At 38.0% G+C, this 23616-nt stretch overlaps 2 protein-coding genes across 3 annotated transcripts; one reads left to right on the top strand and one right to left on the bottom strand.

Annotated features, from left to right (window-relative positions):
- The first annotated feature begins 1846 nt into the window (after window positions 1-1846).
- LOC145108836 (pre-rRNA-processing ESF1-like protein) lies at window positions 1847-7296 on the top strand. Its single transcript, XM_079045929.1, has 7 exons — window positions 1847-2521; window positions 2628-2705; window positions 3634-3860; window positions 4104-4266; window positions 5322-5450; window positions 6106-6770; window positions 6848-7296. The coding sequence occupies exons 1-7, from the start codon at window positions 1892-1894 to the stop codon at window positions 7089-7091; spliced, it is 2136 nt and encodes a 711-aa protein (XP_078902055.1). The 5' UTR covers window positions 1847-1891; the 3' UTR covers window positions 7092-7296.
- Window positions 7297-7587: 291 nt separating this feature from the next.
- LOC145108835 (Eukaryotic aspartyl protease family protein) lies at window positions 7588-10844 on the bottom strand. Of its 2 annotated transcripts, none has more exons than XM_079045927.1 (10): window positions 10242-10844; window positions 9810-9945; window positions 9488-9723; window positions 9181-9405; window positions 8940-9075; window positions 8762-8832; window positions 8485-8584; window positions 8330-8390; window positions 8097-8168; window positions 7588-8004 (listed from the first exon to the last, which is right to left on the bottom strand). In XM_079045927.1, the coding sequence occupies exons 1-10, from the start codon at window positions 10547-10549 to the stop codon at window positions 7790-7792; spliced, it is 1560 nt and encodes a 519-aa protein (XP_078902053.1). In that variant the 5' UTR covers window positions 10550-10844; the 3' UTR covers window positions 7588-7789. The 2 variants fall into 2 exon arrangements, with proteins under 2 accessions (XP_078902053.1, XP_078902054.1); XM_079045928.1 differs by having other exon boundaries at window positions 9488-9720; window positions 10242-10841.
- Between the last annotated feature and the right edge of the window lie 12772 nt (window positions 10845-23616).

The raw sequence follows: 23616 nt of genomic DNA, 5'->3' as shown, positions 1-23616 counted from the left end.
ATATAATATAATTTTTTTATATATATATTTGTTTTCACATTACCCTATAGAATCCGTTTTTAACAATGATTATTAATTAATTTATTTATTTTTATTTTGAAAAAACATCATAAATGGTCCCTGTGGTTTTCCAAAATCTGAAGTTTAGTCCCCGTGGTTTAAAAACCTCATAGATGGTCCCTGTGTTTTCAAAACTTTTGACGATTGGTCCTTATTGCTAACTCCGTTAAGTTTTGTCCGTTAACTAAAGGGCATTTTCGTCATTTCACGACCACATGGACCATTTATGATGTTTTCACTTATTTTAAAATAATAATAATAATAATAATAATAATATGCAAAACGGGTCTCTCTCTCTCTCTCTCTCTCTCTCTCTCTCTCGTCTGCCTCACCTCCGATCATCATTAAACCCGCCCTCCCCTTTCCTCCACACAAATACGATGATAACCCAAACATGAAAATTAGAAAAATCAAACCTCTCTAAACCTGAAAATCAAACACCAAGCCATCGTAATGTTTTGTTTATTCAGATGCGATTAAAAGGAAGAGAACGATGGGGTCTTTGATATTTCAGCAATTTTGGTTCGGTTTTTTTGGTTCCAGGGTTTGAATGTTCTTTAAATCGATTTTTTTGCCATTGTTTATTCTGAGAAAGAAAGGTTTACCCACATTTTGAGGGTAAAGAGGAAGATTTGAACTCCGATTTTGAGGTTGAAGATAGTGATGGGAGGTTGATGGTGGTGGGGGTGGGAGGTTGATGATCTGAACTCTGGTGTTAAGTCCCCAGAAGAAGAAATTAACTTGATAAAGCAAGTATACGAGTAAGTAAGATCCATGGAAATCCATTTGTTCTTCACAATTATTGTTACAACTCGATTCATGTTTCTAGGTTTTGATTCGATTGGGAAATCCATATGTTCTTCAAGATTTGAAGAATTGAACTTCATTTTTTGTGGTGTTTTTTGTTCATTTTGGTGTGTTCACAGTGGTCAGGAGGAAGATATTTTTTTCCCTTTCTCAATTGATTACCTAAGTGGGTGGGGATGATGATGAACATGACAGAGGCCGGAGCAGGTAGCTTGAAGAGAACAAATGAGGTCGATGGTGGTGGCGCATCTATCAAAGCAAAAGAGAGTTGATGGCTAGGTAAAACTTCCCCAACGTTCTTCTCCCAAATCAACTTCTGATTGCTTAATTTGATTTCGTTTATATGAATCGAAAAGATTGGGGTGAGGGTTTTTCATTTCATCTGCTCAATTTCGATATCCTTTTCTTAATTGCACGTAATTTTTCATGGATTAAAAAAAAAAGGAGAAGAGAAAGGGGTGGATCGCAGACAACGATTTTGGTTGTAGGGAATATATGTTCGTATTGTGTGTGTATATGTGTTCTTGATGAGAGAGAGAGAGAGAGAGAGAGAGAGAGAGAGAGAGAGAGAGAGAGAGAGAACCCCTTTTGCATATTTATTTTAAAATAAGTGAAAACATCATAAATGGTCCCTGTGGTCGTGAAATGACGAAAATGTCCTTCAGTTAACGGACAAAACTTAACGGTGTTAGCAATAAGGACCAATCGTCAAAAGTTTTGAAAACACAGGGACCATCTATGAGGTTTTTAAACCGCGGGGACTAAACTTCAGATTTTAGGAAACCACAGAGACCATTTATGATGTTTTTTCTTTTATTTTTTCATAACCCATTTGTAAACGCCGTTGACTGTTAGGGCTATTTTATATTCAAAATAAATCGGTTCGATCCAAATCCACTCGACTTGAATTGTAACCCGTTTTCATCTCATTATCTTGACCCGTTAGTATCTAGGGTTTATGTTTTATTTTGCTGGCCATAAACCTCCTCCCACTCCTCTCTGTTTTGTCTACTGAACGATTTCAATGGGTTCCAAAAGCAAAAGCAAGAACAAAAATGGGGCAAAGAAAAATCCAGATGCTAACAAGGCTGTAGAAGTCGCCGGAAACCGCGTGTTCGGCGGCGGCAACAAAGCAATCACAGACGACAGGTTTGCTCTGTCGCAGAAGGATCCTAGGTTTCAGGATGTGCCCAAGCACAAAACAAAGGTGGCGATTGATTCGCGTTTTAGTCGTATGTTCACTGATAAGAACTTCTCTACTTCCTCTGCTCGTGTAGATAAGCGAGGCAGAGCTAAACAAGATGGAGATTCATCTCAAAGTGCTCTTAAACACTATTATCGAATGGATGCTGAAGAAAAGAAACAGAAAAAACGACCTGAGGAATCGGATGACGATGACGACGTGGAAAGCGACGAAGAGAAGGAGGAATCTGAGAGTGATGACGCCGAAATTTTGAAGGCTGTTAAGCAAACATCGTCTAAATTCAAATCAGCGCCGGAATTGGAAACGGAATCCTCGGAAGAAGAAGAGGAAAAGGAAGAGGAAGAGGAAGAGAAAGAAAAAGGTGAAGACGATTTAATGGATGATGATACTACAACGGATACAGATGAAGATGATGAAGCTTATCTAGAAGAGGAAACTACTGGTTTGCAGGTGAATCTCATTTATAATATTCTGTGCTATCATTTTTCCAAAAAATGATTATACTAATTTTCTGTTGTGGTTTCTATTGAAAATTTTGAAACTTAAATGGAGATAGCTGGAGGAGAATGTACCTGAAATTGACAAAGAAACTCACAGGCTCGCAATTGTTAATTTGGATTGGAATCAAGTTCGGGTGAGTGAGATTCTTTGTTCTTTTGCATTTACTCTGTTTGGAATCAACAACTGGTGAATGTTTATACAGAAGCACTAGGGTGCCACAGGGATAAGCAATTTGGTGTAATTGGTTATTTGTTAAAGTTTACTTACTCTGGCAAAAAAGGACCACTTTGCAATTTTGAAGACAAACTACATTAGTTTTAGCCTACATTTGACATACTAATGATGAGAGTAAAGATAATTTTTTTTTGGTAAAAGTGTGAAATTATACATAATTGGTTTCTAAACGTGAATGTGGATTATAGTTTCACTCTATCTATTCAGAACACTTTTGAACTACATGAACATGTAAATGATTATGGCTTTTCTTGAAACTGTTTTCTCTGTTCATATATGTAGGCATGGTTCAGTTCTCTTGATCATTTCCTTTATAGCTATATAATCTTTCAATGTGGTCAACTTTGTGCATGTATTTCCTAAAAGATTGAATCTACTATTATCATATATTCTTACTGCTATGTTTTTTTGGCTTGTTGTATGCAAATTTAGCCTTGGTACAAGCTATAGCTTCTTTATTATTGGTCTACTAGGAAGAAAATGTGATTTTTTGAGGGTACAGCAGGGTGTTACTTCTTTATCCTTCAATTATTGACCAAGAATACATGGTGATGCAGGATTGTGGCCATCTCAAAATTCATAACAATGATAAGGCTAAAATCTTTAAATAGAATACAATTAATCATTCCACTTTATAATTTGGACATGGACACATGACTACATGAGGTTAAAGTTAAAGAAGGATAATCTTATCTGTGAACTTTGATGAATGAAGATAATTTCTGTTCTGGACTTACTTGTTCTATTAATGATTAACCTATCCTTTGCTTTCTTTATCTGTTGTGCAGTCCCTAAACATTGCACTTTTTTTTCTTCTTCTTCTTTAGGCAGTTGACTTGTACGTTGTGTTAAGCTCATTTCTGCCAAAAACAGGGCAGATTTTGTCTGTTTCTGTATACCCATCTGATTTTGGACTCAAGCGTATGGAAGAGGAGGCAGTGCGGGGCCCAGTTGGTTTATTTGATGATGATGGGAAAAGTGATAGTGACAACAGTGATGATGACAATGAGATAGACAATGACAAGTTGAGGGCTTATGAACTAAGTAGATTAAGGTAAATGAATCTTGTTTATTAAAATAAAAGCTTTATAAAAGGGTTAAATGCAAGAAATAGCATAGCCTCATCCTTTCATTTCTTCTAATAAATTTCTTCTTATTAGAGCATTTCATTTATAAAATCCTACTCAATCATAGAGCATTATTCACTTCTAAATTGTAGAAAAAGTGAAAGTAGGATGCTATATTTGGACAGAAGGAACACTTTGTCAACTTATTTTTTGTTGTTTTTTGGTATCAGGTACTATTTTGCAGTGGTGGTATGTGATTCAGTTGCTACAGCTGATTACATTTATAGAACCTGTGATGGAATCGAGTTTGAAAGGTCATCAAATATGTTGGATTTGAGGTTTATTCCAGACTCTATGGAGTTTGAACATCCTCCACGTGATGTTGCAACTGAGGTATTGTCATTTCTTCTTATTACACCATTGTACTTTGAAAATTTTACTCAATTATATCTATGTAATTCGGTAGATTTTTGTAAGTATAATGTCCTAAGAGCATCTCCAATGGTAAACTTAAAGTTATTGTCACCTCATCATTTCATTAACTTTAACCTCTAGTTAAATGACCTCTCAAATGGTTAACCTTTTCAAATAGCTATTGTTTTTTTTTTTTTGAAACTATAAATAATCAATCTGCTACACCTCTACTTACTCTCACTTATTCTATAGGAGCAAGAAAGGAATTACATTCAAGTAGAAAGAGCATCTTTTAGTGGAGGGGTAAATTAGGTATTTTTAGTAATATAGTTTGTTATGTCAGAGTCAGATAGTATAAGAGGGTAGTGGGGTAGGAGAGTGGATTATCATCTTTTGTGAGAAATCTGGTATTTTTGTAATCATTTGAATATTGTTTACTGTTTTTTAATCAATACAGCGAGTAGTTTTGGGTTTTTTTTTTTTTTTTTTTTTGATTTCTAAATCCTATGTCAGTTCATAGCACATTCCTTATCTATTTAAATCCTAAGTCATTTTTTAAACACACAACATATTTTATAGACATTGAATGCCAAAACCAAACGAAAATAGAAATAATTATACCGTGTTTTTATTTTATAAACGTAAAATACAAATAAATCAATACGTCATAGTTATAAAAAAAGTTAAAAATATTATATAACCGTTATAAGTTTATTTCTCATAAATAAGATGTCATTAAATATTTGATAGAGCTAACTAGTAAATAAATAAAAAATATTCAAAACTAAAATATAGTTAAGGGGTAAAATGAAGTATGATTAGAAGATGAGGGGTAAAATATAAAAACATGAAAGTACATTGATCCCTTGAATGGGATTGAGTGCTTATTAAATAAAATGAATAGTAATAAATCATAAAAAAGTCCCCATTGGAGATAAGAAAAAAGAATTGAAAGTAGAATGCTATATAATACACACATAAATAAAATTTTATAATCTTTTAATGCTCCAAATTCCCAAATATTTTTGTTTCAGGCTCCAGCAAATTATGAAGGTGTAGATTTTCAAACTCGAGCATTGCAACAAAGTAAAATTGATCTTACTTGGGATGAGAATGAACCCCAACGTTCCAAGAAGCTTAAAAGGAAAATTAATGTTGATAAGGTCTGTAAAATTTGTGTAATATTATCTTTTCTTTTTGGGTTTATTGCATTTTTTGGCCCTGTGGTTAGTTGATATTTCTAGAAATGGTCCATTTTTTTCATTTTTAACCTTTTTGTCCTGAAAAGTAACCTTTTTTGTCCCCGAGCCGCTTAACATAATTGTTACGTCCATGTACAATGACGAATATGCCCTCGTGTTCTTTCTCTCAGCCTTCATCTTTATGTTATGTTCAAGAAACCCTGGATTTTGAAATCAAATGTGAAGTCAAAAGTTTTAACTTCACATTTGATTTGAAAATCCAGGGTTTCTTGAGAGATGAGGGCATATTCGTCATTTTACATTAAAAAACAAAATTCAAAATCATAGCCATTACTAGAATCAAAACAAAGAAATTAGTTGAGCTCATAGTTTTTTGTTTGGTTTCTTGGAACATAAAGATGAAGGGGACGAAAGAAGAGGGCATATCCGTCATTTTACATTAACTTAAAGTCCAACTGTTAAGTTCAATCACTCAAGGACGAAAAACACGAGAAAAATACTTTTCAGGAACGAAAAATACGATATCTGTGAAAATCAACTAACCACGGGCGAAAATGTATTTTACCCATTTCATTTTTTAGATGATATGTAATTAATGATTCATAATACTATGAAGGAATCGGAGTATGTTAAGGATGAAGAACAATTAAAAGAATTCATTGCTTCAAGTGAAAGTGAATCTGAATCAGATGAAGAAGGTGAAAACAATAAAAACTCCGGAAAGAGACAAAAAACAGACAAATACCGCGCTCTACTCCAATCCAATTCCGATTCCGATTCCGACGATGATGACACCGGAATGGACATGGAAGTCACTTTCAACACCGGATTAGAAGATCTGAGCAAAAAAATCCTCGAGAAAAAAGACAAAAAATCTGAAACCGTTTGGGAGGCTAATCTCCGCAAGCAAAAAGAAAAAAAGAAAGCTCGAAAAAGCAAAACCATGGATTCCGACGACAGTTATGATTCCGGTCGGGAACCCATGGAGGAATCCGGCGACTTTTTCGCCGGAGATGCCGATAATAAAAAGGATAAAAAAGGTAAAAATTTGGATAAAGAAGGTGAAGCGAGTAAAGAAGAACTTGAATTACTACTTGGTGATGATGATGGGAATGTGAAAGGGTATAATTTGAAACGGAAAAAGAGTAAAGGGCAAAAAGGGAAAAAAGAAGGTATGGATGAGGAGAAGATACCCACCATTGATTATGACGATCCACGGTTTTCATCTCTTTTTACCCGACCCGATTACGCTTTGGACCCCACGGATCCTCAATTCAAAAGGTACGTTTTTATTTAAAAAAATATTAAAAAATTTTGGTTTTTTTACGAAATTGCCCCTTATGTTATTGGGGTTACAGGAGTGCGGCTTATGTGCGTCAGGTTGCACACAAGCAACATAAAGGTGATATGGAGAGAAAGGAGGGAGAACATAATAATGAGTCATGTGAAGAAATTAAGGCTTCAAAAGTGGATGATAGAATTGATTCAAAGAAAGATAAACATGAGATGTCGATGCTTCTCAAGTCTGTTAAAATGAAATCAAAACAACTCCCGTTGTTACCTTCTTCTGATGCTAAGAAATCCAAGAGGAAAGGGAAATAAAGGCATAAAATTTGATGGGATTATTGTTCGTGTGAGATCGGTATTCAATTTTGTTTTTTTTCCCCTACAATTTTAATGTTATGGTTTTAAAGTTTTGTATTCATTACCATATTTATTTGTTTTGGATTCATTTTTAGAGAGGTTAATTGCAAAAAAAGATAGAAACATAATATTTATTATAGCATTCTACTTTTGTTTCTTCTTATTACAACATTATATTTTAAAAAATCCATTTAGTTATTTCAAGGTGTTGATAAAAAATAAATTGAAAGTACAGTGCGATATCGGGTAGAATTTTAGAGTAAAATGATTTGAATAATAGTGGTCGTGGATTATAATATTATATATTGAAAAATCTAAAAGTGTTTTAAGTAGGAGAGAAGGGATATGAAAAAAATAAATTAAAAGCACAATGTTGGTAATATGGAAAAGAGTAAGATGTCATTGTACATAAATAAAAGCAGGATGCTACAATTGCATCAACTTGGAAACCAAAGAAGAAAGACATCATATTTTATTAGTAGATGTAAACCATAATCCATCTCAACAATCAAAACTATATATATATATACACCAAAACTAAATAAGAATCAAATGTACCTCTATATGTATGTGATATGATTCTATACTCTATACCGTGTATCATAGCATGATATAGCATGATATACCAATGTAACTCTACAAATGGCAAAAAAAAATTACAACAAAACCATGAAAAAATTGGCAACAATAACTATGAAATATGTATACGATGATGTCATCAACCCATATGCACCATTTCCTGGCTGAACCTGACTCGAGCTCGGTGAACCGTTCCTAGCCGTTGCCTCGGGTCCCACAGACATAGACGGTGAACCCTTGGGTGAGGCCCGTGGACTTATTGGTAATGTATTTGATTCTATAGCATTGTAACCTAAAGATAAAAACCATCATGTGGTTAATCATTTAACATAATGGGTAAAAGTAAAACAGTCATATAATAAGTGTTGGTTAAGATTTACTCACAATTAGAAGGTTTCCAACCCAAAATATTCTTCTCGCCATCGAATACTACTCGATACCCCGTCATAAAGTTTTCTGAATAAAAAAAACAATGTAATATTTATATTATATCTGTGGGAACGATCATTCTGTGTGAGTTTGTCACTCAGAATGATCGTTTAGTACAGTTGTAAGATGTAAATCTTATAACTGTACTAAAATAAATGGAAGGGGATCACGAGGGTTAGGTTACTTACGTCCAATGATATTTATGTCCTCGCTTTTCACAATACCCAAACAAAGCACGGATCCACCATCCTAAATAACCACAATAACCCGATAAGTTTAAAATTTAAACAAGTTAAAATAGATACAAGTAAAGAAAATATATTAAAAAAAAAATTGGTCTTACTTCTAGAGGAACATTAACGAATGGATTGGTGATGGAAAACTGGTCTCCTCCTTTCATTGTTAGATTCAACGGTGGCGCTTCAAACGTCTGTTGGCCCGGACTGCACAACACAAATGTTGTCTGGATAAATGATATTTGAGACAATAACAATATACTTTGGGAAATGAAAGTAAATAATGAACAATGGCAAATTTGTAATTAGGCATGACTTAATGAGGGAAGCCTCGTTTCTCTAGCTTTCTGACTTTCTCTATTAAGTCGTTCTTTCTGTACTGACCTTATGTCGTAGCAATACTCGAAAGGAAGGTCACTTGGTTGACTCCGAGTCTCCTCTGTCTGTGAAGCAAACTGCAAAAACATAAAATAAATCATGCGAATAAGTCGGAATTTTTTTTTTTTTTTTTTTTTTAAAGTACAATGCTATAATAGAAAGAAATTAAAGTAACGATACTTACGCTTTCACTAATAATCGAGTATGCGGGATCATTCAAATAAGTGAATGAAGTGCCAGTGTCGAATATCGCATTGAAATCAACATTTGTAACATTGTCTCCCACAACTGTTTGTGTCATGCTAATGTTATACGTTCGACTAGTGGATAAAAATTTCATGGATTAGGGTTTGTTTATCATACCAATTAAGGTAGATTAGAGTTTTCAAAATTAATGTCTTAATACACAAAGTAAACTAACTTACTGAGGTGTATCAAGATTCAATGGTGTTTCTCCTTGATCCAAACTTCCTTTATCTCCAAAATTGATTCTTCCAGCTCCATCAGAACCAAAACACATAGAGAATGAATTAGCAGTAAGACCACTACTTGCTAAAATACTAGAAACCGACATGTTCTCCATTCCAAGCCCAAATAGCCCATTTGGAGCTGCCCCATCTAAAAATGACCCCGTTTGGATCATTCCACACCTACAAATTAAAATAGCAAATGACATAAATACCCTCCTCTTCCTAATCATCATCATCATGATTATAAAGAATAGATACGTACCCAAACTTGATCTTTGCATCAACGGCTTTCAATGAAGTGTCTTCTGTTGTTAAATGTAAAGTGTCTTCTATCAAGATCCCAGTTGATGAAGTGTTACTTGAAAGATAATTCACTTGATATGGACAAATTTCGGGTCTTGCTGAACATTGTTTTCTTAATCTACACGAACTACTATCACAAGGAACTCTTGTACTTGTTGAAGACGTATTTGGGCTGTATATATTGAAATCAAGCTGCTAAGAGAATACACAATCATCAGCTTCAGTTTTAGTTTTAGTTTTACTGTTACTGATACGATAAAAAGTGGTGATGAAATACGTACTCTTCCTGATCTTGTGACTAATCCTTTGACACAGCTTCGACAATCACAAGGTATCCAAAACAAGTCACTTCCAGTGTCGAGTGCGACAAGAAACCATAAACTTGGAGTTCCAACAGATACGTTTGCATAATGCAAGCTGCAAAATTTCCCACAAGATTTCAAGAATTATGTGTATGAAGTATAAACAATCAAGAATTTGGTTGTTCTTGGATTTTGCTCGCTAATTTAACAAATACCCAATTCGAATTTGATCTGATTACATCTCCGATGACGGAATTCCCCAAAATAAAGTCAATAAAGTAGGGATAATTTGTCATCGACATTAATAGAATTCAATTATTCTATTCAATTTCAATCTATGGTGAAAACGGAAACAGAATCGAAGGGAAATATGAAGTCAATAAGTAAAGATAAACAGAAGAGAAGCCTTACAATCCGAGAGAAGGAAGCTGATAAGTTTCATTGCCGTCAACAAACGCTAGAGAGGATTCGACGGTAGCGTTGCCGGCGCCGGCGAGACGGCGGCGATGGAAGAGACGGTCACGGTGGGCCATAGCTGAGTAATAATCGACTGAACCCATCTGAGGTAGGTGATGATCATCAATATCCAAAATACCCTTCACTGGATCAGAGTATCTATGATGTATATCGAATCCAAAGGTCCCAAAACCATGAATTAATCTTGAACCCACAAAAATCAATCCAACGAATACCAAAATCAAATTAGACCCAAAACCCATTTCAAATAATCAAGAGAATTTCGAGGGAGTTAATCGCATAAACGAAAAGGAAAAAAGAGAACACCCTGATGGAAATTGGAAATTCTCTTTTAACCGAAGTATGAAAAACTAGAAACAGAATAGATCTTTTAAAGGTGACATGTAAGTATCTGTATGTGTATATGAATCATGTATGTATATAGTTTTAGGGAGAGAGAAAGAGAGAGTTGCTACGAGTATAAGCGAAAAAAAGTAGCGAGTCTTTTCTGCCGTCTGTCTGTGTCATGACTCATGAATATGAACACGAAAGCAGAAAGCAGAAAGCAGTTTTTTTTTTTTTTTTAAATAATTTTCCACATTTTCCGGGAGAAGAGGAAAATGACGGTACGTCGACTTTCTCATTTGTGTTTACAACCACGGAATTGACTTTTTCTTTTTATTGAATTAACGAGTTATGTAAAAAATTGAGGCAAGCTTTGAGAAAAAATATTATTAATTTTTTAAGTGATTTGTATATAAAAAAAATATATATAATAATTTATGTTTTATATAGTTTTTTTAGTATAATATTTTAAACATAAATTGTTAAAAATTATGGTGTAATAACCAATTTCCTTATTATCTTATTTTTATAGAAGAATTCATTCATCTTCATCTACTCTAATAAATGAAAATCCATTTTGCCACATGTCAAACTCTTATAAGTTTTGACATTTGTCATTTTGTGGTATTTTTGAAATAAATAATATCCACATGCCAATTTCTAAGTTTTTTTTAATTTTTAAAATTTAAAGCCACATAGTATATATTAGTTATATAAGTAAAGTATTAAATGTAATAAAAATGATCATAAATTTCAATAAATATGTTTTTTTCTTCATTATTTTAAAATTTAACTTAAAAAAAATATTTAATGTTTACATGTTGATATTTAATTTTTTTTAATTAACCCATGTAATACATGAGTTTCACACCTAATTTATATTTATAAACGTTTTTAGAAAAGCCATTATATGAATAATTTTTTAAGGAAAAAAACAATTTGACCTGATAAAGTCAGTTAGTAGGTTTTAGAAGTTTAGTTAACAAATTTTATTGAGGTGACATTCATGTGACAAATATATGACTACATAAGCAAAATCGGGTTATATCAAACAAGTTTCTCCTTTTTCACTAATCGGTTGACACCTTTCTACAATGAATCCTTTATTAGTTGGAAACCAAGAAAACTTGAGATGAAATTACAAGTGTGGAGTTCAAGTAACAAGATGTACGTCTTGGACATATTTCAACTGATACATAAATTTTTATGGGCGCCATAAATTTCAAATAAAACTTGAAATTGTTTAAATTATATATATATATATATATATATATATATATATATATATATATATATATATATATATATCCTTATGTGTTAGGATGCAACAGTAGCGGTATACTGGTTAGAGTACTAGTAGGTTGGTTATCATCTAGTGGAATGCCCTAGGGGCTTTATGTAGGCATGTAGGATAGCCTGAGAACTCTTGATCTAGGCTTTCTTGCCTATTCCTTATTTGGTTGTGGCTCTAGAGTAGGATCATCCGTTCGGGTGGCTATCTCACCTCTAGTTCCTTATGGTTATGCATTCCATGGAGAGTTGCCGGTAGTGGAGCAGTGTGTTATGAATGGTCTAGTAGGCGTATTGATCTATATGATTGGTAGTTGCATGTATTTATGTGCCTACTTGATCTCTTGTTTGTTTATATGTCAACATATTGTGGCAGTTGAGGAGGTGTTGATGTGTGATGTAGGCTAAGAAACCAGGTGCGGGTCGGCTGTAAGTCGTAGGCATGGAGGCTCGGGAAGAGCGGTTGGGTTGAGGTGGCAGGCCAACATACTTGGGGTAATCCAGTCCGATGACCGTGGACCCAATATGCATGTTTGTATATGTTCTACAGTGTGCAATATTTTGGGGAAAACCACTAAGCTTTATGTTTACCCAGTTGTTTATGTTTTGAGGTTCTATCGGTGATCGTAGGAAGATGAAGGCATGACTATACACACTCATTTACAACATTGAGGATTCCACGTTTATTATATTACTATGATTTTCCACAAATGTAATTTGGAATAAATGGTTTTCCTAAAATGGATTTATAATTGTGAAGTTTTACCTTAATAAAAATGAAAATTTTTGGTTGTGAAAATGAGATGTTACAAGTTGGTAACAGAGCCCTAGTTTGAGGGATTTGGAGGAACACTTGTGTGAATCCAAACTCAAACTAGAATCCGAGAACTTTCACAAAATGTTTTTGAAAAAAGAAATTTATAATAAAAGGGTTGGGTTAGGGACATATGCTTGGTGTCTTGTCATGTTCTTGTTTGATTATTGGTTTGGGATCGGGAATGTGGACCTTTAACTTAACCTTGGTTCTACAGGAAGATGCAGTGTGTACAGTCAGCCAGAGCCCGAACAGGAGAGTGATTCCCAAAATAACCATACTTGTTATATATGTTGAATTTGAACTTGTTGATATGTGAATTGTTAGAAAATCATGGTAGTGGATAAGCTAAGGTTCTTTTAGGAAGTGTTAGATAATAATGCCTGATTTCTGTGATGCCTTATAGTGTAGGGAATTACTTGTTATATGTTATTTAATTGTGTGATTGCTAAATGTATGTTGTATAGTAGTATATGGTGGGGATTAAATAGCCTTAGAGTGATTGACTTAGCCTTATTTCATGTTCCTTGTTTGGTTGTGGACTTAGGGTAGAGTCAATTATTCGACAGTCTATCTGACCTCGTATTGTGTACAACAAGCACGCACAAAGCAACCAATGGTGCGAGAACGAGGACAATCCTAGGAGGAGTGCCTACGAAGTTAGTTGTGGCTCTTAAGTAGCAGGTGGGTGTCAGCACACCTAGGAGTGGTCTAGTGCAGTGACTTAGAACCTTGGGAAGAATTCTGAATCGACTACGGATAGGTATGGAAGGTAGTATGGGCCCGTACTACTAAAAGTACATAATTCGTATGAGATTCAGGAGGAACCTCGAGGCTACTAAGAAACTAATAGGTAGAGGTCTAGTGTGTTGAGCACTATGTTTGATGTTTGACCTTTTCGTTGTATATTTTTCAGTATGGTGGCTATCGGAGGATCAGGATCAAGTGCTGGTGACACTGTGAGGGCAGTCCGAGTGATGAGGAGATCCGCGAAATCATTGTTGTTGAAGTGGCTGTGGCTATCAAGGAGGTAATTCCAGAGTTTTTGGGTTTGATTAAAAAACGTTTTGATCGAGGAGTTTGACCGGTGCTATGTCGATGTCACGCAATCAGCTGCTGCCACAGCCACAATAGCCGTCGCCATTGCAGGATTTCAGAAATATGGGGCGATGCGGTACCGGGAGTTCAGTTATATGAAGCCTTCGAAGTTCAGAGGCGACAAGGACCCGATTATTGCTTTGATATGGGTATGTAACGTGTAGGGATGCTTCTACACTTATTCGTGTCCCGAGGACCAGAATGTGAAATCTATGCTGAATCTTCTTCACTGGGGCGCGGAGGATTGGTGGGAGTTTGTGACCTACGACTTTTTGCATGCAGAGTGATCTGTAGTGTCTTGGGAGCAATTTTTGGATATGTTCCGAGCGGAGTATGTTCCTCTTGTCAAGTGAGAGCGACTAGAATAGGAGTACTTGTCGCTCAATCAGACGACCGAGTTGGTGACCGAGATCACCAAGATGTTTACAGAGAGAGCCCTTTTCTAACCAGAGTATGCCGCTTCAAAGCAGGTGAAGATGCCTCGATACTTGAGTATGCTCAATGCGTAGATTCGAGAGTTTGTATCGGCTCAGCTGTATCAGAACTTGACTCAGTTGCAGACAAGCGCCAAGAGGATGAAGATTGAGTTAGAGATCCAGAGGAAGGAGGAGGGGGCAACTTCAGGACAATATTAGTCAGCGGCCAAGAGGTTCAAGTCTGCCGACTCGAGTTCAGGACCAGCTGAGGAGAGGAGTTCCGAGTGTGGCAGGAGCGGGAAGCTTCATGGTGGTAGGTGCTGATCTTTTTCATGTCGTAAGTCTGGCAAGGAAGAGAATTTTGTTAGGGACCACTGACAGAGTATGCGGGTTAGTTTCCATTACGGCTAGGAGGGCTACATCAAAGCTAACTGTCCCCTTCTTGTTTTCGGTGAGCTTCTGAACCCTGCACCCCTAGCTTGGCAGTTACCTGACGGACGTTATGGGATGGTCGGAGTCCCAGAGACCGAGGTTTGAGTTATCAGTTCTTCAATTTGGTCGGGTACTACATTGTTGATATCATTGTATTTTATGTTTATGTTCTGGAAGTTCAGTTGTAATCTTGAATGAAATTATCATATTTAGCCCTAGTTTTATATAATTAATTATTATGAAAGGATTGATTATTCTCCTTGGATTTTTGTTTGCGTATTGGAATTTGTGAATGTTGTTGTGGTTGTGGGTGCAGATTTTCCTGGGCATCTGGATGTAAAGGGCGGGGATCAAGTAGCAGAGGTCAAGTTGTGTCACACCCCGAAACCGATGGCGGAAACGTTCCGGGACGGAGGACGTCATGTATAGCATCACAACCAATGTAAAATAACAACCATAGCAACACAACCATCACAGTGTATACATATATGAAAATGTTTACATCAATTTGAAACTTGTTTGAATTACACCAGAGAGTATATATAAAATATAAACATAGGACTCTTATTGCTCCAGCTTCTCAAAAATCCAGCAGGTACCTGTCTACTGATTTCCTGAGAATACAAGCAGTTTGAAAATATCAACATAAAGCTGGTGAGTTCATAAGCGGTAGTTTGAAATGAAAACTTGTTGATGAACTCGTAAAAAGTATTTTGTATAGCGTCAAGAAAATCCGATATTTTCTTTAAGTGAAAATGTAGCGTTATCCGTTCCATATAAACCATGAATGTTCGTTACTGAAAACTGTAGTGATATGTGAAAATACTACTTCATGTGATTAGCTAAGGCTAATCATGAAGTATAAGTATATTGTATAAGAAATCCTTGCATAATCGATTTTGGTTGAAGGCCCTGGCTTCAGCCTTTATACGTAGTGTGTTAGTTCTATTTAGTAAAAATAAAACTGTTGAAGAGTGACAGGTCGTAAACTAAAGGTGATTTATACATAATGTGAGTCGTATAACCATGCTTGATATGACTAGAGACCTTTCCAACGTTCTTCAGGCGTCGAGTTAAATGACATTTGTTACCCTGGGCATGCCTGCCCAACTGTAGCTAGCAGTTCGGGTGTGGGATTGTCAGTCCCGCATAGATCTATTCACAAATCTCACGCTCTCCCTCCAGGAGACTCTGGTTATACTATGATAGGATTTATCCCTGTACACCTAAGGGTACAGTAGCGAATTAGCGCCTCACAATATCGTACAATCCAGTTTACATGTAGAGTAGTAGCGTTCTACCATAGTGAAAATCCGTAGATATACCGTATGTAGTGATAATTACAGTTTTGAATACCATGATAAATGTGACAACCCGAAATTTACTCCGTCACTGTAACCCGTTTCCGTTAATAAAAGTTAGTTCTATTAAAATTTTCCGTTAACTTTTATTTATTAAAATAATTCATTTTGAGTTATTAAAATAATATATATTTAATGACGGAATAAAAGCATCTAAGTCGGGTTACGGTTAGTTTACCGGGTAAAAACATTTAGCTCCGTTTAAACGACAGTGTATGGTGGGTCCCCACTAGGCAGCCATATATAAAGGAGGAGTGTCCACCTTTAGAGTCTTTTCCCCACCTTGGAGCTTTCTCTCTCTACCTTCTCTCTCTAAAATCGAGTTTGGCCAAGGATCACCACTTTCAAGCCTCAAAAATCAAAGGTAAACCCCCCTAACTTGATTTTCTAGCTTGGTATTCATGCCATTTCGAGTTGGATCATCCAAATACCCCAACATGCATGTGTTTACGGTTTGGGGAGCCTCCCAAAACCGTAAACTCCTATGTGAGGGTTTTGAAGCCCCAAAACACTTCCAAACCTTCTCTAATGCTTAGATATAGCTTAGATACTTGCATGCATGGACTGAGGAACCAAAGATCATGACTTTTTGGCCATAAACTTGAGTTTACGGTTCTTGAACATTCAAGAACCGTAAACCCAAAACCGTAAACACCTCAAATGGTGTTTTGATGCCCCTAAACCCTTCCTTAGCTTGTTTGATGAACTAGAAACTAGTGTAGATGAGCTTAGGACCCTAAAACAGGAAATGGTTGAAGTGGTCAAGGGTTTACGGCCGTAAACCCTAGAGTTTACGACCGTAAACTCCCAAGGAGTGGTCCAAGGACCGTAAACTCCAAGGGAGTACCCAATTGAACCCTAATCACTTCCCAAGCCCTTGAATTGATCCTAGGAACCTTCCTTGTGATGCATGAGACCTTTAGACACACAAACTCACCATTTCCATGAGTTTACGACCGTAAACTCATGGGGGAAATGGTCTCCCAACCGTAAACACACTTAAGTGTGGCCAAGTGAAGTGTAAACTCCATAGTGAGGCCATACACTCCTTAGATGCAACCTTTAGCACTCCTAACACTTGAAACAAAGTGTTTTCATACATTAAATTGCCTTTACTCACTTAATTAGTGATTACGCCACTAATTAGATACTTTATACATCACTACATGTTTCATAGGATCCGTGTGTGTGTTCAAGTCCTCACTTGACACCTAGCATCCTACCCGGCGTTTCCATCCACTTCACTCACTACAGGTGAGTTCATACCCCTAAATGAACCTTTTTAAATGTTTTTAACTGTTTTATGGGGGGGGGGGGAATACAAGTTGAACCAAATAAGTTATAGTAACAATCGCATGTGAATTATAACTTGCAACCAAAAGGATTTTCTACACTATTAACTGTTTTTTTTTACCACCAAAAAGGGATTTTCTATATTTTCAACTATATTGCCAATTAAACTGTTTTCAAATGCTTACCAAATTCATTTTCGTGTTAAATCACTATAAAACTAATTTTGATTCTCAAACCATATCTACACCAATATATTTATATAAGTAAGACTTGAAGGACTTAGGACTAATAGCTCACCTTATTTCCTGTTCTTGTTTGATTGTGGTCTTAGGGTATTTTGTTATTAGTCCGACTCTCGTTGAATTCTTAGTTATATATCTTATATATTTGTGTCAGATATAAAAGTTTTCATATCAGTTCAATGCCTTTGAATATCAAGGACATACAACCAACATCACTATTTAACTATAATAGGTATAGTTAAGGATTACTACTCAGTGCTGTTGTTGCCATGACAACTACCAGAGTCAGTTCAGTTGTGAGTCAATATATGCTATGTACTATACAAGAGAACACTATATACTATACAAGGAGAACATTACATACTATACAAAGAGAACACTATATGCTATACAAAGAGAACAATACATACTATACAAGAGAACTTACTAAAATAGAATGTGGCATACTATTTCTCGATACGACACATCTTTGTGCTATCATCGCGTAACCAGAGTCTCCTAGAGGGAGAGCGGGCATTATGTGTATAGATCTATACGGGACAGACACTCCCACATCCCGACTGCTAGCTACAGTCGGAGCCGTCTAGGCTCAGGGGTGACAAAATGTCACATCACTACATATGACTCGGAGGGTCAAAGGGATTCGATCGTCAATCAGCATGGTTACGTGCGAGTTCACATTCAAACCTTTAATTAATACTTTAAGAATTAAAGGCAACAGACTCCCTGAGGAGTATTGTACATTTAATACTACCTGGAGCCTGCATTTCATTACTTATGGCCGACAGTGATACTGTTGGGGTAAAACATTTTTCTCATTACTATACATGAATAAAGTCTAAAACTATATTTTCAAACTAATAACTACTGGGAAAACTTGTACATTATCAAAGGAACAAGCAAACCATCGGGTCTTGGTGAAGACTACTTTTTCTGGAAAACATAGGGTTTTCTAGGGCTCATACTATTTTCGAACACTGAAACTTTCTTTTACAATGTATAATTGTGAATATTTTTATACAGGAAATGACACTAAATACTTATGAACTCACCAGCTTTATGCTGATAAACGTTTTCAAAATAACTTGTATTCTCAGGTCATCAGTAGACAGGTACGGATGCAGCTTTTGAGAAGACGGAGCACACATAAGACTCCACTTTATTTTGATTGTATTTTTGGTGTCTAACATTTGTACTAAACACGTTTGTATTACAATTATTATCTTAATGCAATGGATGTTGTTGCTTGTCTTTACTATTATGCTTTGTTATGATACTGTACATGACGTCCTCCACCCCAGAACGTATTCCGCCATTCTCGGTTTTGGGGTGTGACAGATTGGTATCAGAGCACTGTTTATAGTGAATCAAGTATATCAACCCATAAAAGATATACAAACTATAAACACATCGGGACTAAAACACTCTGAACAAGAATATATACTTTTAAATAATAAAATATTTAACTAAGTATATATATACATTCATTCATACAAAGGGTCAGTATCATACTAGAACAGAACAAAAGTATTAAGATTATTGAACAGCACAGTTAGGCTTAGAGACATATGGCCAAAACTAGGCGGATGTAGCCTGATCAACTACATTTTCCTAGGAGTGGCTAGCATGTGCCTAAGAATGGTTGTGGTGTTGCAACAAGTCTAAAACTTACCAATACTGTTACAAGAACATCAGAACAAGAATACTATAGGAGTATTCTACATTCTAGTTACAACATATGTGAGAACTAAAAGGGTCGTTACTAGTAGGGCAATAGTTGCTAAGTGGATACACCACGGTTACATGTGACTAAGGCGTTATAGACTTAGAATCTGTGACCTTTGCTTCATTTCCTGTTCTTGTTTGATTGTGGGCTTGGAGTTAGGGTCACTTATTCGAAGGTCTATTCTGCTTCGATTACATGTAATTGGTATGCACTATGCAAATATTGGGTCGACTAATAACGATCATCTTATAAGTATCATAGATTAGCGCGCCTATCAATTTTCTTTCCCCATTCTCGCGTAAATGGCATAACCGCATCCCGAGCGGAAGTCATAGAACTCCGAGCACGTCAGAGGACGCACGAGCGACATCTTCAGGGAGTTGTGCGCCAACTGGCTAATCTTATGGTTTGCCTAAAGGATACCTGTTGCCAGTAAGAGATGCCAACTCATCCTTCCCTTTTGATTAAGGAATAGCCTTCTTTTCTATAATCAATAGAGTACATGCCTGTAAACATTCCTAACTTTGGAAGTACTCTAGCCAGACTACTAAACTGCCAACATTTTTCCTTGATGGTTTGATGTAAGACCTCCTGCTAGGTCATTTTCTTTCCCGAACTCATTATACATCAGTAATACCAGTAATATTGGCAGTATCTAATCGATGGGGAAGTTGTGCTTTTGGGTGTCCTTAACCTAGTAGTACATTCCCCTTTTGCTTGTCGGACTATAGAAAGTTAGTCCAAGAAACACTCTTATCACGTTTACAAATCGATTCTTACTTTTGTCATCGTTTTCGTAACCTTTCAGTATAGGATGCCGCCTCGCAAGCGTCCAACCAGGAGAACTCCCGCAACTCAAGCTCCACCACCACCACCTACACCGCCGGTTCCTCCGCAGTTCGACCCGGTGTTGTTCCAAACAGCCGTGACTGCAGCCGTGACCGCCGCTCTGGCGCAAGTCGATTCTGGTGGTGCCAGTGGAGGTGGACTGGGCACTAACTCTAGCCAGGGTGAAACCCACCCCCGTGCTCGGGAATGCACCTACAAAGATTTCATCAGTTGCAAGCCTACCTACTTCAACGGGACCGGGGGAATCCTTGCCCTAACCCAATGGTTCGAAAGAACCGAAGCAGTATTCGAAATATGCTCCTGCCACGAAGGGAGCAAGATAAAGTTTGCTACTTGCACCCTCACCCAAAGGGCCCTAACATGGTGGAATGGACATGTCAAAGCCCTCTCCCTGGTAGCAGCTAACGCCATGGGTTGGGATACACTGAAAGACCTGATGATGACAGAGTACTGCCCAAAGGGAGAAATTCAGAAACTGGAGGAAGAACTCTGGAATCTCAAAATGCAGGGTTCCGATATAGTAGCTTACACCACCCGGTATTGCGAGCTGGTAGCCCTATGCCCTAACATGGTTCCCTCGGAAGCCAAGAAGATTGAACGATACATCGGGGGCCTAGTGCCTCCGTATCGTGGGAACGTTCTATCATCAAGACCAACGACCTTTGAAAGTGCCAAGGAGTTGGCCCAAATGCTTATCGATCATGAAGTTCCCCGTGCTCCATCAACAACTACAACCATCACTACTGCCCCAACTCACGCCTCCGACAACAAGAGAAAGCGGGGGGATCGAAAGAAGGGTAAATCAGTCAAATCCTCTTCCAGTAACCAGCAAATGGTGGCTGTCCATGCTGCCACTACTCCTACTGCCCCTGTGCCCGCCAAAACATATGCGGGGAATCTACCCAAGTGCGATAAGTGCGCCTTCCATCATAACGGCCCATGCCGTGAAATGCACTGCACCAATTGCGACCGGAAGGGCCACACCATCCGGTTCTGCAGAGCACCTCCCAAACCTATTTCCCAAATTCCCAGTTCGGGAGCGAGCCAGGCCTGCTATGGCTGTGGCGAAGTCGGACATTTCAAAAGAAATTGTCCAAAGGCTGGCAACGCGGGAGGAGCAGGTAGACTACTTGCTATTGGCCATAATGAGGCTGTAGCAGACCCCACCGTAGTCACGGGTACGTTCCTTCTCGATAACTATTATGCTTGTATTCTATTCGATAGTGGGGCAGAAAGAAGTTTCGTAAATCAAAACTTTAAACACTTACTCAAACAATCACCGCAATCACTGAAAGAAACCTTCGTCGTAGAAATGGCTAACGGCAAGACGGAAAGTTCTAACGAAATCTACATAGGTTGTACCCTCACGCTAGATAATCATTCGTTTCCTATCGATCTCATACCAGTAGCGATCAAGAGCTTTGATGTCATCATAGGCATGGACTGGTTGAGTCTCCACCGTACCGACATCCTGTGTTTCGACAAAGCCATCCGTTTGAACTTGCCCAACAATGAAACATTGATGATCTACGGAGACAAACCCAGTACGAGCCTTCGCATCATCTCGAGCATTCAAGCCCAGAAATACTTGCGCAAGGAATATCGCGTATTCCTTGCACACGTTGTCGACACGAGCCGGAAAACGAAAGAACTCAAAGATTTCCCCGTCGTGTGCGACTTCCCTGACATCTTCATAGAGGAACTGCCAGGCCTACCTCCCAAACGTCAAGTCGAGTTCAGAATCGATTTAATTCCAGGAGCTACCCCCGTAGCTAAATCGCCCTATCGCCTAGCGCCTGCTGAGATGCAAGAACTATCCGGCCAACTTAACGAACTGCTCAGCAAGGGCTTTATAAGACCAAGCTTCTCACCCTGGGGAGCACCAGTCTTGTTCGTAAAGAAGAAAGACGGATCGTTCCGCATGTGCATCGACTACAGAGAACTCAACAAGCTGACAATCAAGAACCGTTATCCCCTTCCTCGTATAGACGATTTATTTGATCAATTGCAGGGGGCGAGTTACTTTTCCAAAATTGATCTGAGGTCCGGGTATCACCAGTTGCGAGTGCTCGAGGAAGATGTTCCGAAAACAGCCTTCCGGACTCGTTACGGGCACTACGAGTTCGTAGTGATGCCGTTCGGACTGACCAATGCGCCCGCAGTCTTCATGGACTTGATGAATAGAGTATGCCGTCCTTAGTTGGATCAGTTCGTCATCGTCTTCATTGATGATATACTTATCTACTCTAGAAGTGAGGAAGAGCATAGCGATCATCTGCGACAGGTCCTGAAAACTCTACGATCGGAGAAGCTTTACGCAAAGTTCTCAAAGTGCGAATTTTGGATCCGAAGAGTCGAATTCTTAGGACACGTGGTTAGCAAAGAAGGAATCCACGTGGACCCATCCAAGATTAAAGCTATTGAGAACTGGTCAGCACCGAAGACGCCTACAGAAATTCGCCAATTTCTAGGCCTCGCTGGCTACTACCGAAGATTCATTCAGAATTTCTCTCGGATTGCGAAGCCTCTTACGGCATTGACCCAGAAAGGCGTGGCCTTTGACTGGGAAGAAAAACAAGTGAAGGCATTCCGAACCCTGAAGCGAGCCTTGTGCACCGCGCCGATACTGTCCCTCCCCGAAGGGACAGAAGACTTCGTAGTATATTGCGATGCATCCAATCAGGGGCTCGGCTGTGTCCTGATGCAACGAGGTAAGGTCATCGCCTACGCCTCAAGACAGATGAAGACACACGAAGTCAACTACACCACGCACGACCTCGAGCTAGGAGCGGTCGTGTTCGCCCTAAAGATATGGAGACACTATCTGTATGGTACAAAGAGCACCATCTATACCGACCACAAAAGCCTCCAGCACATCTTCAACCAGAAGGAGCTCAACATGAGACAACGACGGTGGGTCGAGCTACTCAATGACTACGAATGTGAAATTCGTTACCACCCGGGTAAAACCAATGTAGTAGCAGACGCCCTAAGTCGGAAGGAATATTCTGGGCGAAGAGTCAAGTCCCTAACCCTGACTATCCATTCGCATCTACCCGCACAAATTAAGGGAGCATAGCTTGAAGCTTTGAAACCGGAAAGTGTGGCGGGAGAGTCCCTGCGAGGAATGGATAAGAATCTGGTAGTCAAGGATGACAGAGCTTATTACCTCATGGATCGGATCTGGACACCGCAGCACGGTGGCTTCAGAGACTTGGTCATGAAAGAAGCGCACAACACTCGATATTCCATTCACCCAGGTTCAGATAAGATGTACCTGGATCTCAAGAAATCGTACTGGTGGCCTAACATGAAAGCGAAAATCGCTACCTTCGTGAATAAGTGCCTTACTTGCGCTAAGGTCAAGGTCGAATACCGGAAACCCTCGGGTCTTCTCCAACAGCCAGAGATACCTGAATGGAAGTGGGAGAGAATTACTATGGATTTCATTACCAAATTGCCCA

The sequence above is a fragment of the Lactuca virosa genome, chromosome 4 (assembly GCF_052849685.1).
Source record: "Lactuca virosa cultivar CGN04683 chromosome 4, Lactuca_virosa_CGN04683_v6, whole genome shotgun sequence".
Taxonomy (NCBI): Eukaryota; Viridiplantae; Streptophyta; class Magnoliopsida; order Asterales; family Asteraceae; genus Lactuca; species Lactuca virosa.
Note: the sequence above shows the minus strand (reverse complement) of the source record. Positions and strands in the feature narration are given on the sequence as shown.

What these genes read in the sequence shown, in the direction of transcription:
- LOC145108836 (XM_079045929.1), top strand. Translation starts at nt 1,892, where the DNA reads ATGGGTTCCAAAAGCAAAAGCAAGAACAAAAATGGGGCAAAGAAAAAT. An exon ending in TATGAACTAAGTAGATTAAG is followed by an intron (nt 3,861 to 4,103) that starts GTAAATGAATCT and finishes TTTTGGTATCAG; the next exon opens with GTACTATTTTGCAGTGGTGG. An exon ending in CACGTGATGTTGCAACTGAG is followed by an intron (nt 4,267 to 5,321) that starts GTATTGTCATTT and finishes TTTTTGTTTCAG; the next exon opens with GCTCCAGCAAATTATGAAGG.
- LOC145108835 (XM_079045927.1), bottom strand. Translation starts at nt 10,549, where the DNA reads ATGGGTTTTGGGTCTAATTTGATTTTGGTATTCGTTGGATTGATTTTT. An exon ending in TAGTCACAAGATCAGGAAGA is followed by an intron (nt 9,724 to 9,809) that starts GTACGTATTTCA and finishes GTATTCTCTTAG; the next exon opens with CAGCTTGATTTCAATATATA. An exon ending in GATGCAAAGATCAAGTTTGG is followed by an intron (nt 9,406 to 9,487) that starts GTACGTATCTAT and finishes TTTAATTTGTAG; the next exon opens with GTGTGGAATGATCCAAACGG.